The sequence below is a fragment of the Coregonus lavaretus genome, assembly GCF_964263955.1.
Source record: "Coregonus lavaretus genome assembly, chromosome: 26".
Classification (NCBI taxonomy): Eukaryota; Metazoa; Chordata; class Actinopteri; order Salmoniformes; family Salmonidae; genus Coregonus; species Coregonus lavaretus.
In genome coordinates, this window is record NC_140013.1 from 16,834,857 (window position 1) to 16,848,288 (window position 13,432).

The following is a 13,432-nucleotide window of genomic DNA, read 5'->3' on the forward strand; positions in this document are numbered from 1 at the left end:
GTTAAAAACCATTACCCTCTACCACTCATCTCCTCTGCTTTCGAATCTCTTCAGGGAGCGACCATCTTCTCAAAGTTGGACCTTCGGAACGACTACCATCTGGTTTGGATATGGGAAAGAGATGAGTGGAATACAGCCTTTAACACGGCTAGAAGCACTATGAGTATGTGGTTATGCCATTCGGACTGACCAGCGCTCCCGCTGTGTTCCAGGCCCTGGTCAACGATGTGCTCCGGAACATGCTGAACCGCTTCGTGTTCGTCTACGTCGACGACATCCTTGTCTTTTCCCGTTCAGCTCAAGAGCACGTCCTCCACGTCCAACAGGTCCTTCAGCGTCTCCTGGAGAACCAGCTTTTCGTTAAAGCGGAGAAGTGTGAATTCCATCGCTCCACCATCTCCTTCCTAAGATCGGTCATCACTGCAGGACAAATACAGATGGATCCAGACAAGGTGAGAGCGGTGGTGGATTGGCCTCAACCCAAATCCAGAGTGCAGCTGCAACGTTTCCTGGGATTTGCTAACTTCTACTGCCGCTTCATCCGGGATTCAAGCACCCTGGCTTCCCCCCTCTCAGCACTCACGTTCCATTCACGTGGTCTCCAGCAGCTGACCGGGCGTTCTCGGACCTCAAACATCAATTCACTACAACCCCCATCTTAATCCATCCGGACCCGTCCTGTCAGTTTGTAGTGGAGGCCTCAGATGTCGGCATGGGGGCCATCCCAGCGTTCTGCTCAGGATCAAAAGCTACACCCTGCGCTTTCCTCTCCCATCATCTTACCCCTGCTGAGAGGAACTATGATGTGGGAAATCGAGAACTTCTCGCCGTCAAGATGGCGTTGGAGGAGTGGAGGCACTAGTTGGAGGGGGCGGAACACCCATTCTTAATGTGGACTGACCATAAGAACCTGGAATATCTCCGCACCGCCAAGTGCCTCAACTCTAGGCAGGCTCATTGGGCCCTGTTATTCCATTTCACTCTCTCCTACCTCCGGGGGTCCAAGAATGTGAAGCTGAAGCACTCTCACGTTTGTTGCCCCGCTCCCTCCACATACATCCCATACGGAGGGTGTCTAGGATTAAACCTCTGTCTCACAACCCTTTGTCTCCTGTTTCTGCGTTTTTCTGTTTGTCTGTTGCCAGTTTGTCTTGTCTCGCAAGCCTACAAGCGTGTTTTTTCCATACTCCTGTTTCTCTAGTCCCTGTTTTCTAGTCCTCCCGGTTCTGACCATTTCTGCCTGCCCTGACCCTGAGCTTGCCTGCCGTCCTGTACCTATCTGACTCTGACCTGGTTTACGAACTTCTGCCTGCCCTGACCCTGAGCCTGCCTGCCGCCCTGTACCTGTCAGACTCGGACCTTGTAACGAACCTCTGCCTGTCCTCGACCTGCCCTTTGCCTGCCTCTTGTGGTTCAATAAAGTACTCTGTGTATTGAACCTTCCATCTCCTGTGTCTGATTCTGGGTCATATCCTTGTAGATTGTATGGACAAAAGCAAATGTTGCTACAGTATTTGCATTACTAGTTTCACAGCTTCAGACAATAACACATTGTTGACCAGGTATGGACATCGCATTACTAGTTTCACAGCTCCAGGCAAGAACACATTCTTGACCAGGTATGGACATCGCATTACCAGTTTTACCGCTCCATTCAAGTGCACTCTCTAAACCAGGTATGGAGGTCGCATTATCAGTTTCACACTTTTTTACTTCAGATACATCTTGCTGGATTTGATCAAGTCAAACTTTGAGATAATGTATTGAAAACACTACTGTAATAGGACAGATTATGATGTGTCCGTATTATTGTACAGCAAGCAAACTAATAACTAGTAGTAGGAACCAATATAATTCAATGAGCAAGGTATATCGCAAAATACTTGTATCATTCTTCTTAGCAAATACTATATGTATTAAAGTAAATGTGTGTGCTTGCTAGTCTTGAAGTATTAATGGTGGTGAAATAGTAGTGGGAAAGACGGCAGTAGGCCTCGGTAATGGTAGTTGTAGTTGTATGGTTGTTATACGCTATGGGTTAGTTAAAGTGAGTTATTTTGGGGTGGTTTGTAGGTGTGGAGTTATTATAGTGGGCAAGTATAATAGGCTAGAGTAAGTACTATATTCTCATTAGCAATATAATGGGGTATTAAGCTTAGTTATTATTTAAAAAAATATTCGGAAAGTTGTCTGGCAGTGATTTCTGTTTAGAGCCTGCATTTCACCATCAAAATGAATGGCGATACAACAAGCTTTAGGGACAAATCAAAGTATACTGGGGGGGAGGGGATGGAATGCACCCCCCTCCCCAAAGTTACAAATATTTTCACGACTCTCCCCTTGTACTGTAAAATAAACTGAACACCCTCCCCCCTCATAGAATTAACTTAAAATAATGTTTACGACCACAAATAACAATAACATTTACATTTTAGTCATTTAGCAGACGCTCTTATCCAGAGCGACTTACAGTTAGTGAGTGCATACATTATTTAATTTTTCATACTGGCCCCCCGTGGGAATTGAACCCACAACCCTGGCGTTGCAAACACCATGCTCTACCAACTGAGCTACATCCCTGCCGGCCATTCCCTCCCCTACCCTGGACGACACAGGGCCAATTATGGGCCGCCCCATGGGTGTGGATATGGACTTTGCCACTTCAGCACGCTTTTATGGCACACTCGATGCCACGCAGGGCTATGGGCCAGAAGGTTGAGGGTTCACCGACCACCACAGACGAGTTCACTCTCCCTGCCTGGTTCAGTATACTATATGATCAGAGTCGGCTAGGGGGAAATCTGATTTTCAACATTTTTATGCCATATTTATAATTATATAAAATATATGCAACAAATGTTCCACCAAAAGGTTTCTGTGTCAATGCACCACACAACCAATAAACAAAGCATACCGAATTCGGGCACTTCAATATCATGGTTTGCGTTTTCACTACCATAATAAATACATTGTCAATCTCGACAAACAGAAAATAAATCCCTCCCTACCTTGAAGGCTTACCCAGTATCGAAGGCTTGGCTTGACAATCACCGAATGTCATTAAACGTTTCGGTGTTTCGTAACAGATGTCTCTTTCCATTCATAAATTGTGCCGCTGCACAGTTTAGATTGATTGACTGAATGATTTTATTTGTCAGTTTAAAAAATACACATATATATACACACAAATATATTTGTTTAAGTGACCGGGATTGCACAATAAGATAGGAGACTTATTTGTGGTCCCTGTTTTTTTAAATTTATAAATACAATTACATAGATACGGAATCATTACAGAGATAGAGATAATCTCTGTAAAAAACAATAATTGTCCACCTCACGGTTCAACGGTCAGAGATTTGAGCAGTAAATGTATCAGGGCATTACATGCATAGGCCTATAGGCTTAGGTGTCCACAGTATGATATTAACATTTTAAGATAGATAGATAGCTATCTGAAGAGAAGCTTAGACCTAACCCCAGAGAGCAAGAGATATGCCGGTGGCATGCTACGATGTATTTATTTATGCCAGATGGCTACTGCGTCTGCTATACAGTGGGGAAAAAAGTATTTAGTCAGCCACCAATTGTGCAGGTTCTCCCACTTAAAAAGATGAGAGAGGCCTGTAATTTTCATCATAGGTACACGTCAACTATGAGAGACAAAATGAGACATTTTTTTCCAGAAAATCCCATTGTAGGATTTTTAATAAATGTATTTGCAAATTATGGTGGAAAATAAGTATTTGGTCAATAACAAAAGTTTCTCAATACTTTGTTATATACCCTTTGTTGGCAATGACACAGGTCAAACGTTTTCTGTAAGTCTTCACAAGGTTTTCACACACTGTTGCTGGTATTTTGGCCCATTCCTCCATGCAGATCTCCTCTAGAGCAGTAATGTTTTGGGGCTGTCACTGGGCAACACAGACTTTCAACTCCCTCCAAAGATTTTCTATGGGGTTGAGATCTGGAGACTGCCTAGGCCACTCCAGGACCTTGAAATGCTTCTTACGAAGCCACTCCTTCGTTGCCCGGGCGGTGTGTTTGGGATCATTGTCATGCTGAAAGACCCAGCCACGTTTCATCTTCAATGCCCTTGCTGATGGAAGGAGGTTTTCACTCAAAATCTCACGATACATGGCCCCATTCATTCTTTCCTTTACACGGATCAGTCGTCCTGGTCCCTTTGCAGAAAAACAGCCCCAAAGCATGATGTTTCCACCCCCATGCTTCACAGTAGGTATGGTGTTCTTTGGATGCAACTCAGCATTCTTTGTCCTCCAAACACGACGAGTTGAGTTTTTACCAAAAAGTTATATTTTGGTTTCATCTGACCATATGACATTCTCCCAATCCTCTTCTGGATCATCCAAATGCACTCTAGCAAACTTCAGACGGACCTGGACATGTACTGGCTTAAGCAGGGGGACACGTCTGGCACTGCAGGATTTGAGTCCCTGGCGGCTTAGTGTGTTACTGATGGTAGGCTTTGTTACTTTGGTCCCAGTTCTCTGCAGGTCATTCACTAGGTCCCCCCGTGTGGTTCTGGGATTTTTGCTCACCGTTCTTGTGATCATTTTGACCCCACGGGGTGAGATCTTGCGTGGAGCCCCAGATCGAGGGAGATTATCAGTGGTCTTGTATGTCTTCCATTTCCTAATAATTGCTCCCACAGTTGATTTCTTCAAACCAAATCAAATCAAATCAAATCAAATCAAATTTTATTGGTCACATGCGCCGAATACAACAGGTGCAGACATTACAGTGAAATGCTTACTTACAGCCCTTAACCAACAGTGCATTTATTTTAAACAAAAAAGTAAGAATAAAACAACAACAAAAAAGTGTTGAGAAAAAAAGAGCAGAAGTAAAATAAAGTGACAGTAGGGAGGCTATATATACAGTAAAATAAAGTGACAGTAGGGAGGCTATATATACAGGGGGGTACCGTTGCATAGTCAATGTGCGGGGGCACCGGCTAGTTGAGGTAGTTGAGGTAATATGTACATGTGGGTAGAGTTAAAGTGACTATGCATAAATACTTAACAGAGTAGCAGCAGCGTAAAAAGGATGGGGTGGGGGGGCAGTGCAAATAGTCCGGGTAGCCATGATTAGCTGTTCAGGAGTCTTATGGCTTGGGGGTAGAAGCTGTTGAGAAGTCTTTTGGACCTAGACTTGGCACTCCGGTACCGCTTGCCGTGCGGTAGCAGAGAGAACAGTCTATGACTAGGGTGGCTGGAGTCTTTGACAATTTTGAGGGCCTTCCTCTGACACCGCCTGGTATAGAGGTCCTGGATGGCAGGGAGCTTTGCCCCAGTGATGTACTGGGCCGTACGCACTACCCTCTGTAGTGCCTTGCGGTCAGAGGCCAAGCAGTTGCCATACCAGGCGGTGATGCAACCAGTCAGGATGCTCTCGATGGTGCAGCTGTAGAATTTTTTGAGGATCTGAGGACCCATGCCAAATCTTTTTAGTCTCCTGAGGGGGAATAGGCTTTGTCGTGCCCTCTTCACGACTGTCTTGGTGTGTTTGGACCATGATAGTTCGTTGGTGATGTGGACACCAAGGAACTTGAAGCTCTCAACCTGTTCCACTACAGCCCCGTCGATGAGAATGGGGGCGTGCTCAGTCCTCTTTTTTTTCCTGTAGTCCACGATCAGCTCCTTTGTCTTGGTCACGTTGAGGGAGAGGTTGTTGTCCTGGCACCACACGGCCAGATCTCTGACCTCCTCCCTATAGGCTGTCTCATCGTTGTCGGTGATCAGGCCTACCACTGTTGTGTCGTCGGCAAACTTAATGATGGTGTTGGAGTCGTGCCTGGCCATGCAGTCATGGGTGAACAGAGAGAACAGGAGGGGACTGAGCACGCACCCCTGAGGGGCCCCCGTGTTGAGGATCAGTGTGGCAGATGACCAAGCTGCTTACCTATTGCAGATTCAGTCTTCCCAGCCTGGTGCAGGTCTACAATTTTGTTTCTGGTGTCCTTTGACAGCTCTTTGGTCTTGGCCATAGTGGAGTTTGGAGTGTGACTGTTTGAGGTTGTGGACAGGTGTCTTTTATACTGATAACAAGTTCAAACAGGTGCCATTAATACAGGTAACGAGTGGAGGACAGAGGAGCCTCTTAAAGTAGAAGTTACAGGTCTGTGAGAGCCAGAAATGTTGCTTGTTTGTAGGTGACCAAATACTTATTTTCCACCATAATTTGCAAATAAATTCATTAAAATCCTACAATGTGATATTCTGAATTTTTTTTGGTCAATTTGTCTGTCATAGTTGACGTGTACCTATGATGAAAATTACAGGCCTCTCTCATCTTTTTAAGTGGGAGAACTTGCACAATTTGTGGCTGACTAAATACTTTTTTCCCCCACTGTATATATTGTTTGATTATAGGAGTGACTCTGGTAGGCTTGAAACAGTCTTCCTCACCTCAAGTTCAACTGTTGGAGTCAGTTGGTGCGCCGGAGTAGCTAAAGCTTAATAATAGCCACACCATACCAAATGTTTCTTAACTTTATTAGGGTAATATCAAAAGTAAGTCAAGCCATTGTTTATAGGGAAAATACGAGCAGATGAACAAATGTAAACCAGGGAAAAAAAACATTACCCTCCCCTGTGCCCCTGCAAAAAAATCACACAACCCCAAAAATAATTTTTACAAATATTTTGACAACCCTAACCTATTTTGAACCACCATCCCCCAATACATTTCGATCTGTCCCTTATTGTTTATGAATTTGAATGGTAGCAAAAAGTTGTGTTGAAGCAATATAAGTTAAGTCAGTCCGCACATGTCAACGTTGGGTTGGTTTTTGTAGCTGAAACAGATCAACAGCAGTGGCAAATCCAAATTTTGCCTTTGAAGTCTATGGAGCTTTTATGCTCATTTAAAATCCTTATAGTTCAAAACTTACTTAATTATTTTTACAAGTAATCTAAGTTGAGTCAGTCTGTATGTGTCAATGTTGTTTTGGTGTTTGTAGCTTTTATTGTTCAAGAGCAGTGGCAAATACAAATATTTCCCATTGAAGTCTATGGAGATTTTATGCACATTAAAAACGGTTATATAGTTTAAAAAGTATAAATGGTCTCAAAGAGCGTTATTCAAGCAACCTATTCCAGACCGGTCTGCCCTTTTTAAACTTTGAATGGCGTTTCTAACTTAAACTGTGGAAGACTAGAATCGACCAGAATTCTTCCCATTCAATTCTATTCTAGAATCTCTCTTCATTGGGATTTATGCAAATGTGGTTGTAGTGTGAAAAGTCTTAGTAGTATCAAAAAGGGGTTTTCAAGCAACCTGGAGACAGTCAACCTGCACGTTTTAAAGTTGATTTGGTCTCTGTAGCGTTATGGCTTTTGCAATAGAGGTTCCAGTGGAAGGTGAATAATAATAACTAGAAAAGTACATTTTCTAAAGAAAATGTGTGTGCTTGCTAGCTTGTCTTAAAGTATTTATGGTTGTGAAATAAGTTATATTAGTGATAGTGATTGAAGTAGTGATGGTAGTGACTGGTTATGGGAGAATTGATTGATTGATAGGATTGCCTGAACATGTGAAAGTTGGTTTGGTGTCTCTAGCTTGAATGGGTCAAGAGTTACTATTATTGTTGTTTTGTTATATGCTAATTTATGCTAATTTGAATTGTTACAGTTTATAACGTTTTGAATATGTTAAAAGATAGTTCACGCAAATTACAAAATGACACATTGGTTTCCTTACCCTGTATGCAGTCTATAGACATATGCTGACTGACTTAATTTAGATTGCTAATTTAGATTGCTTCAACACAGCTTTTTGCTATCATTCATACTTTATAAACGATAAAGCTTGTTGTATCCCCATTCATTTCGATGGTGGAATGCAGGCTTCAACATTCTAAATGGAAATCACCACCACAGAACTTTCAGAATATTTAAACAAACAAAAATGTAAAACTAGAAAATCCATTCTATGGCTAATGTTGCTCTAATACTCACTATTATACTAGCCCACTATAACCCACTATAATAACTCCACACCTACAAACCCCAAAATAACTAACTTTAACTACTACCATTACTAGGCCTACTCCCATCATTACCACTACCACTAGTACTACTATTTCACAACCATGAATACTTCAAGACTAACAAGCACACACATTTACTTTAATAAATATAGGGTTTGCTAAGAGGAAGGATTAAAGGATATTGCGATATACCTTGCTAATCAAATTATATTGGTTCCTACTGTTAGTTATTGATGTGCTTGCTGCGAAGTAATAGGTACATGTGTCGGATTACAGTAGAGTTCTTACTGAATTATCCCAAAGTTTGACTTGAGTACATCCAGTAAGATGTATCTGAAGTAAACAGTGTGAAACTGGTAATGCGACCATACCTGGCCTAGTGTGCTCTTGAATGGAGCGGAAAAACTGGCAATGCGATGTCCATACCTGGTCAAGAATGTGTTCTTGCCTGAAGCTGTCAAAATAGTAATGCGATGTTAAAACCCAGTCAAGAATGTATTCTTGCCTGGAGCTGTGAAACTAATCATGCAAATAGTGTAGCAACATTTTCCTTTTGTCCATACATTCTATCTGAGTGGCTCAACCAGTCTTCACTTGACCACCTAGCATCATAGCATTAGATTTGTCTTCCTCCAAAAGCTGAAAACACACCAACAAAGCTTTGTTTTCCTGCCAACAGACCCCAAACCACCACCTCAAATGTCCATACACTCACTCAACCTTCCATGTTGGATCCAGCACTGCTCTTTATGCTACAAACACCAAACCACATTCGACATGTGCAGTCTGACTCAACAAAAAAGATTGTTTCAACACAGCTTGTTTCTACCATTCATACACTATAAAACTTGGTGTAACTCCATTCATTTCAATGGTGGAAGAACTGCCGCAGAACTAAAACATTTTCAGAGCTTAAACCATTCTATGGCTTATGATGGACTCACTCTAGCCTACTATAATAGCCCACTATAATAACTCCCCAAACAACAAACCACCCCAACATAACTCACTTTAAAGCTAGAATCCTTAATTGAAACAATAACAAAGCATTTTTCCCACCCCTGTTTTTCAAAAAAGCTAAGGGATGGAGTTGGATAACCACTCTCAAATTCATACACAGAGCTATAGAGACAAGGACCGACCATCCATGGTATCAAATGCATTCTTTTAACTATGTTTTGAGGCTATACACAGTGTTTGTTTATATTTACATTGTTTATAAACATCTGAGTAAAACAATAATATATTTTGGGTTCTGGTGGGGTATGACAGTTGAACTAAACTCATCATTTGACACCTATCTTTTTGAGATTTAAAATAAATTACTTGTCAAACTAAATATTTTTATCTGAGAAATTGTATTGGTATAAAATAATATATTTTTCAAAAACTTTGAGCATACAATATAGGTCAGTATTTGTATTATTTATTTTATAGTATTTTTTGCTTCATCAAGGGTAATCATTTTGGATGTGACTGTATGTTATGTTTCATGTTGGACCCCAGGAAGAGTGGCAGCAGCTAATGGAGATCCTAAAAAACTAAACTAAACCATAATACCGGTACTTCAAGACTAGCAAGCATATAGCTTTTCTAGTTTCACAATATCTTCATATCATTTCTATCAGCCATGATTGGCCTACGCAAAACTCTCTCTATGATATCCACATTATTTACTTAATCTTCTTAGTTCCTGAAGGAACATGGAGCCTGTTATCCACGTTATTATTTTATCCGTCAAAGCTGTAGGCTATGGTGGCTTTTTACATGGCTAATGTCTAAATCGACAGGTGGGCTAAATCAACAGGTTAGCCAGGCTAAACAGGTATTTCTTCTCTGAGGTGTTCCCGCCAAAATGTGTCTAAAAAATAGCCTGAGCTATTTTGGTTGTCATTCTGACCATACCATTGGTCAGAAGGCTGTGACTATTTGAGAACTTCTCTGCACTCATACACAGAGCTATGGATGCAAGGACTGGCCATCCATGACATCAAATGTACTGTATACTTTTAACCATGTTTTGATGCTATACAGTGTTTGTTTACATTTACATTGCTTACAAACATTGGAGTAAAACAAGCTTATATTTTGGGTTCTGATGGGGTACAACAGTTGAACTAAGCTCATAATTTTGACACGTATCTTTTTGAAACGTGTTAAAGTAAAAAGAAAATCTCAGAAATCATTAGTATAAAATAATATAATTTTCAAAACAATTTTAGCATACATTATAGTTCCGTATTTATTATTTATTTTATACAGTCTTTATTGCTGATCTTTATCAAGGGTGCTAATACATTTCAGATGTGGCTGTATTTTATGTTTTATGAAGACCCGAATGCAGCAGCTAACGGGGATCCTAATAAACTAAACTAAACCGTTATACTTCAAGACTAGCAAGCATTCACATTTTCTTTAGGAAATGTCCTTTTCTAGTTTCACTATCTTCATATTATTTCTATCAGCCTTGGTTGGCCTATGCAAAACTTTCTCCATGATATCTACATTATTTACATACTCCTCTTCGTTCCTGGAGGACATGGGGCCTGACATCCACATTACTGTTCACATTGACATGAGGCTCATCTCGGCACCCACAACCAAATGTTTAGAATAACGAGCCACAATCCCTCTTCATTGGAGCATACAATATACCATTGTATTCAAATTACACTTGTTGTATGTTGATCCACTAGGTTTACAGTTAGATTGGAGGACAATATGTGGCTGTTGATATTGACATATTGCTGACACAATAGGAAATAAATATGCTATTGGTGAGCTGATATGTTGAATGTTTCAGTCAAAGCAGAAAGCTCTAGGCTTTGGGGGATTTTTACATGGCTAATGGCTAAATCGACAGGTGGGCTAAATCGACAGGTTAGCCAGGCTACACAGGTATTTCTTCTCTGAGGTGTTCCCGCCAAAATGTGTATTTCCTTTTGCCTGGGGTATTTTGGTCGTCATTCTGACCATCCCATTGGTCGGGCTGTGACCTATTTGAGAACTTCTGCGGAATTGGGGGAAGAGGGAGGTGGCTGCGGTGTTCCAAACAATTTGGAAGGGAGTGACCCATGAGGGTGTATTTGGGTATAAACAGCACCGTTTGTGCAACTTTCCTGACCATCTGTACAAGAGAAGGGAGCATTTCGAAGTGCGGAGGAAGACAGGCTGTGTACCACAGCTATGGCCATGGCTCTCAACTTACTTTACCTTGTATTGATCACATCAGTGATTTTACAAACTGCGACATCGAGCACCTTCAAAGAATCGTAAGTAAGCTACAAAACATTTGATGTAGTAGGCAGTAGATTAAACTCACAACCAGCAATGTTTATTTACATACCTGATTGCATGCAACAGACTTCAAATTGAGATATTAATTCTACTCTGTTTTCTGCACACTATGAACGTGCAGGTGGAGGATAGCCCATCACTCATTTGAAGACTATCATGCTCGCTCTCTCTCTCTCTCTCTCTCTCTCAGTGCATGTGAGGCTTTTCATATCTTATGAGACATGCTGGCAAATAGGCCTATAGATTTTTGGGTTGCAAATCCAACTTGTGATAGACTTGATATATGCATCAGAGAGACGTTGACAGACACTGCCCTCCTATTAGTGTACGTTCCTCTGTGCAATCATCCCAAGATGTGGTTGACAGACCATCAAAACAACTCATTGGTATTCATTCCCTCAAACACTGTCCAAAACAGAATGAATTGTGTCCTCCATGTCTCATTGGTTGGCCTGAGTGGGGCACATAGCCAGAGACGATTTAAGGTCACTTTGTCCCCAGCTTTAAAACAGCAGTAGGCTACAAAGGAACAAAAGAGCAGAATGATGATTACACTGCCACTTAAGTATTATTACCACAGCTGCATTCATGCTGGCTCTTCTTCCCTCTTTCCCCTTTTAGGATTTACCTGGTGACGGTCAGCTCGGAGGTGGTAGGAGGGACCACAGAGAAACTTTGTGCTCAGGTCCACCAAGCCACAGAGCCTCTGTTGTTGAAGGTGTTGATGGAGATGGAGGGTGGCAGCAGCACCATTCTACTGGAGGAAGCCATAAGACAGGACTTCTATCGCTGCACCTCCTTCCAGGTCAGCTGCAACTGTGCTGCGTTCAGCAGGCTACAACGTTGTGGAACGCTCTGATAGAAATATATTATGTAGAACCAACATGTCTCTCTGAGGCATAATAAGTAGTCATGCCAGCTCTATCTATGACATTTCTAACTGCAAAGTTCCACAACGATGTGATCTACTATAGATCATGATCTACTATAATACTATAGAAACTCCTGCAATCTTTGACTCTTCTTCTGTACTGATCATCATCTAAACAAAATACTATTCTTACTAGACTCAAGCTAGTTATGCACATTCATTCAACACATTCATTTCAGTCTTTTATTCTGAATAGTTTGGTTGTAACTCAGTCATGTTGTGTGGAATTGAACTTGGATTCCAGGCTGGGTGCTGTATGCAAAATGATACGACCTATGAAAGGCAATAGGTGTTATTTTGATCATAGTTCGCTACGCCCTCTGTTCTCAAGCTACTCAGTCAGGAGAGCCAAGCTATGGTTAGGAGCTAGAGAATTGTAGAACTTCTAACAAGCTTCCATTGTTCTGTTCTTCATGTTGTAGGTACCCCCAGTGAAGGTTGACAGTGTGGCCACTGTCCATGTTAGCGTCAAGGGGAGGAAGGAGGAGATGAGCAAAAACACCAAGATCCTTATCAAGGCCAAAAGTTTCCTCACCATTTTCCAGACAGACAAACCAGTCTACAAACCTGGACAGACAGGTAGTTATATAAATTATTTGATAAATACTGAAACTGACCCTTCCTGAGTTATTACTTGTAAATGTACTAAACTGCCCCTTTTCGTCTAGGCCTACTGTTAATAATGTTGACAGTATACTTGTGAGGCCATAAGCTTGGGGAAAGGTCATTACTGAAATTGATGATGGATATAATGTACACTGTATATAGACAAATGTTTCTACTGCTTTTCCAGTCAAGTTCCGAATCGTATCGCTGGATGCCAGTTTCTTGTCATTCAAACAGATGGTAAGTTACTCTTTCAGTGTAAGTTCAATAAAAATAAAGTTACTCTTTCAAAGCATTTTTAAGTTTGGTTGAACAGGACAGCCCAGTGTTAGTCAGCATTGTAACATTCTAGGGAGGTGCTGTGTCATTTTGGGAGAGGTTTACTGTAGTTGAGTAAGGAAGGGAAGTGATAGAGCAATGGTTTCATCCTGTTGCAGTCCCATTTTGATGATTCAGTGGGGCAGTGAGACAGACAGTGTGTGTAGGTGGCTCAGCAAACATGTGGTCAGTTCATTTGGCCTGGCTGTTTGATCAGAGCATCTGAATCAACATGAGCTCAAGGCCTTCTCTGTACTGTAACT

At 41.6% G+C, this 13,432-nt stretch overlaps 1 protein-coding gene across 1 annotated transcript in view; it reads left to right on the forward strand.

Moving 5' to 3' along the window:
- Positions 1-10,864: 10,864 nt before the first annotated feature.
- Positions 10,865-13,432, forward strand: part of LOC311101542 (alpha-2-macroglobulin-like) — a gene marked incomplete at its 5' end in the record, with an annotated part of 28,780 nt that continues 26,212 nt past the window's right edge. The window contains 5 exons of the mRNA XM_084142680.1: positions 10,865-10,880; positions 11,154-11,289; positions 11,936-12,119; positions 12,668-12,824; positions 13,039-13,091. Coding sequence (XP_083998806.1) covers positions 10,865-10,880; positions 11,154-11,289; positions 11,936-12,119; positions 12,668-12,824; positions 13,039-13,091 — 546 coding nt within the window. The remainder of the gene's footprint in view (positions 10,881-11,153; positions 11,290-11,935; positions 12,120-12,667; positions 12,825-13,038; positions 13,092-13,432) is intronic.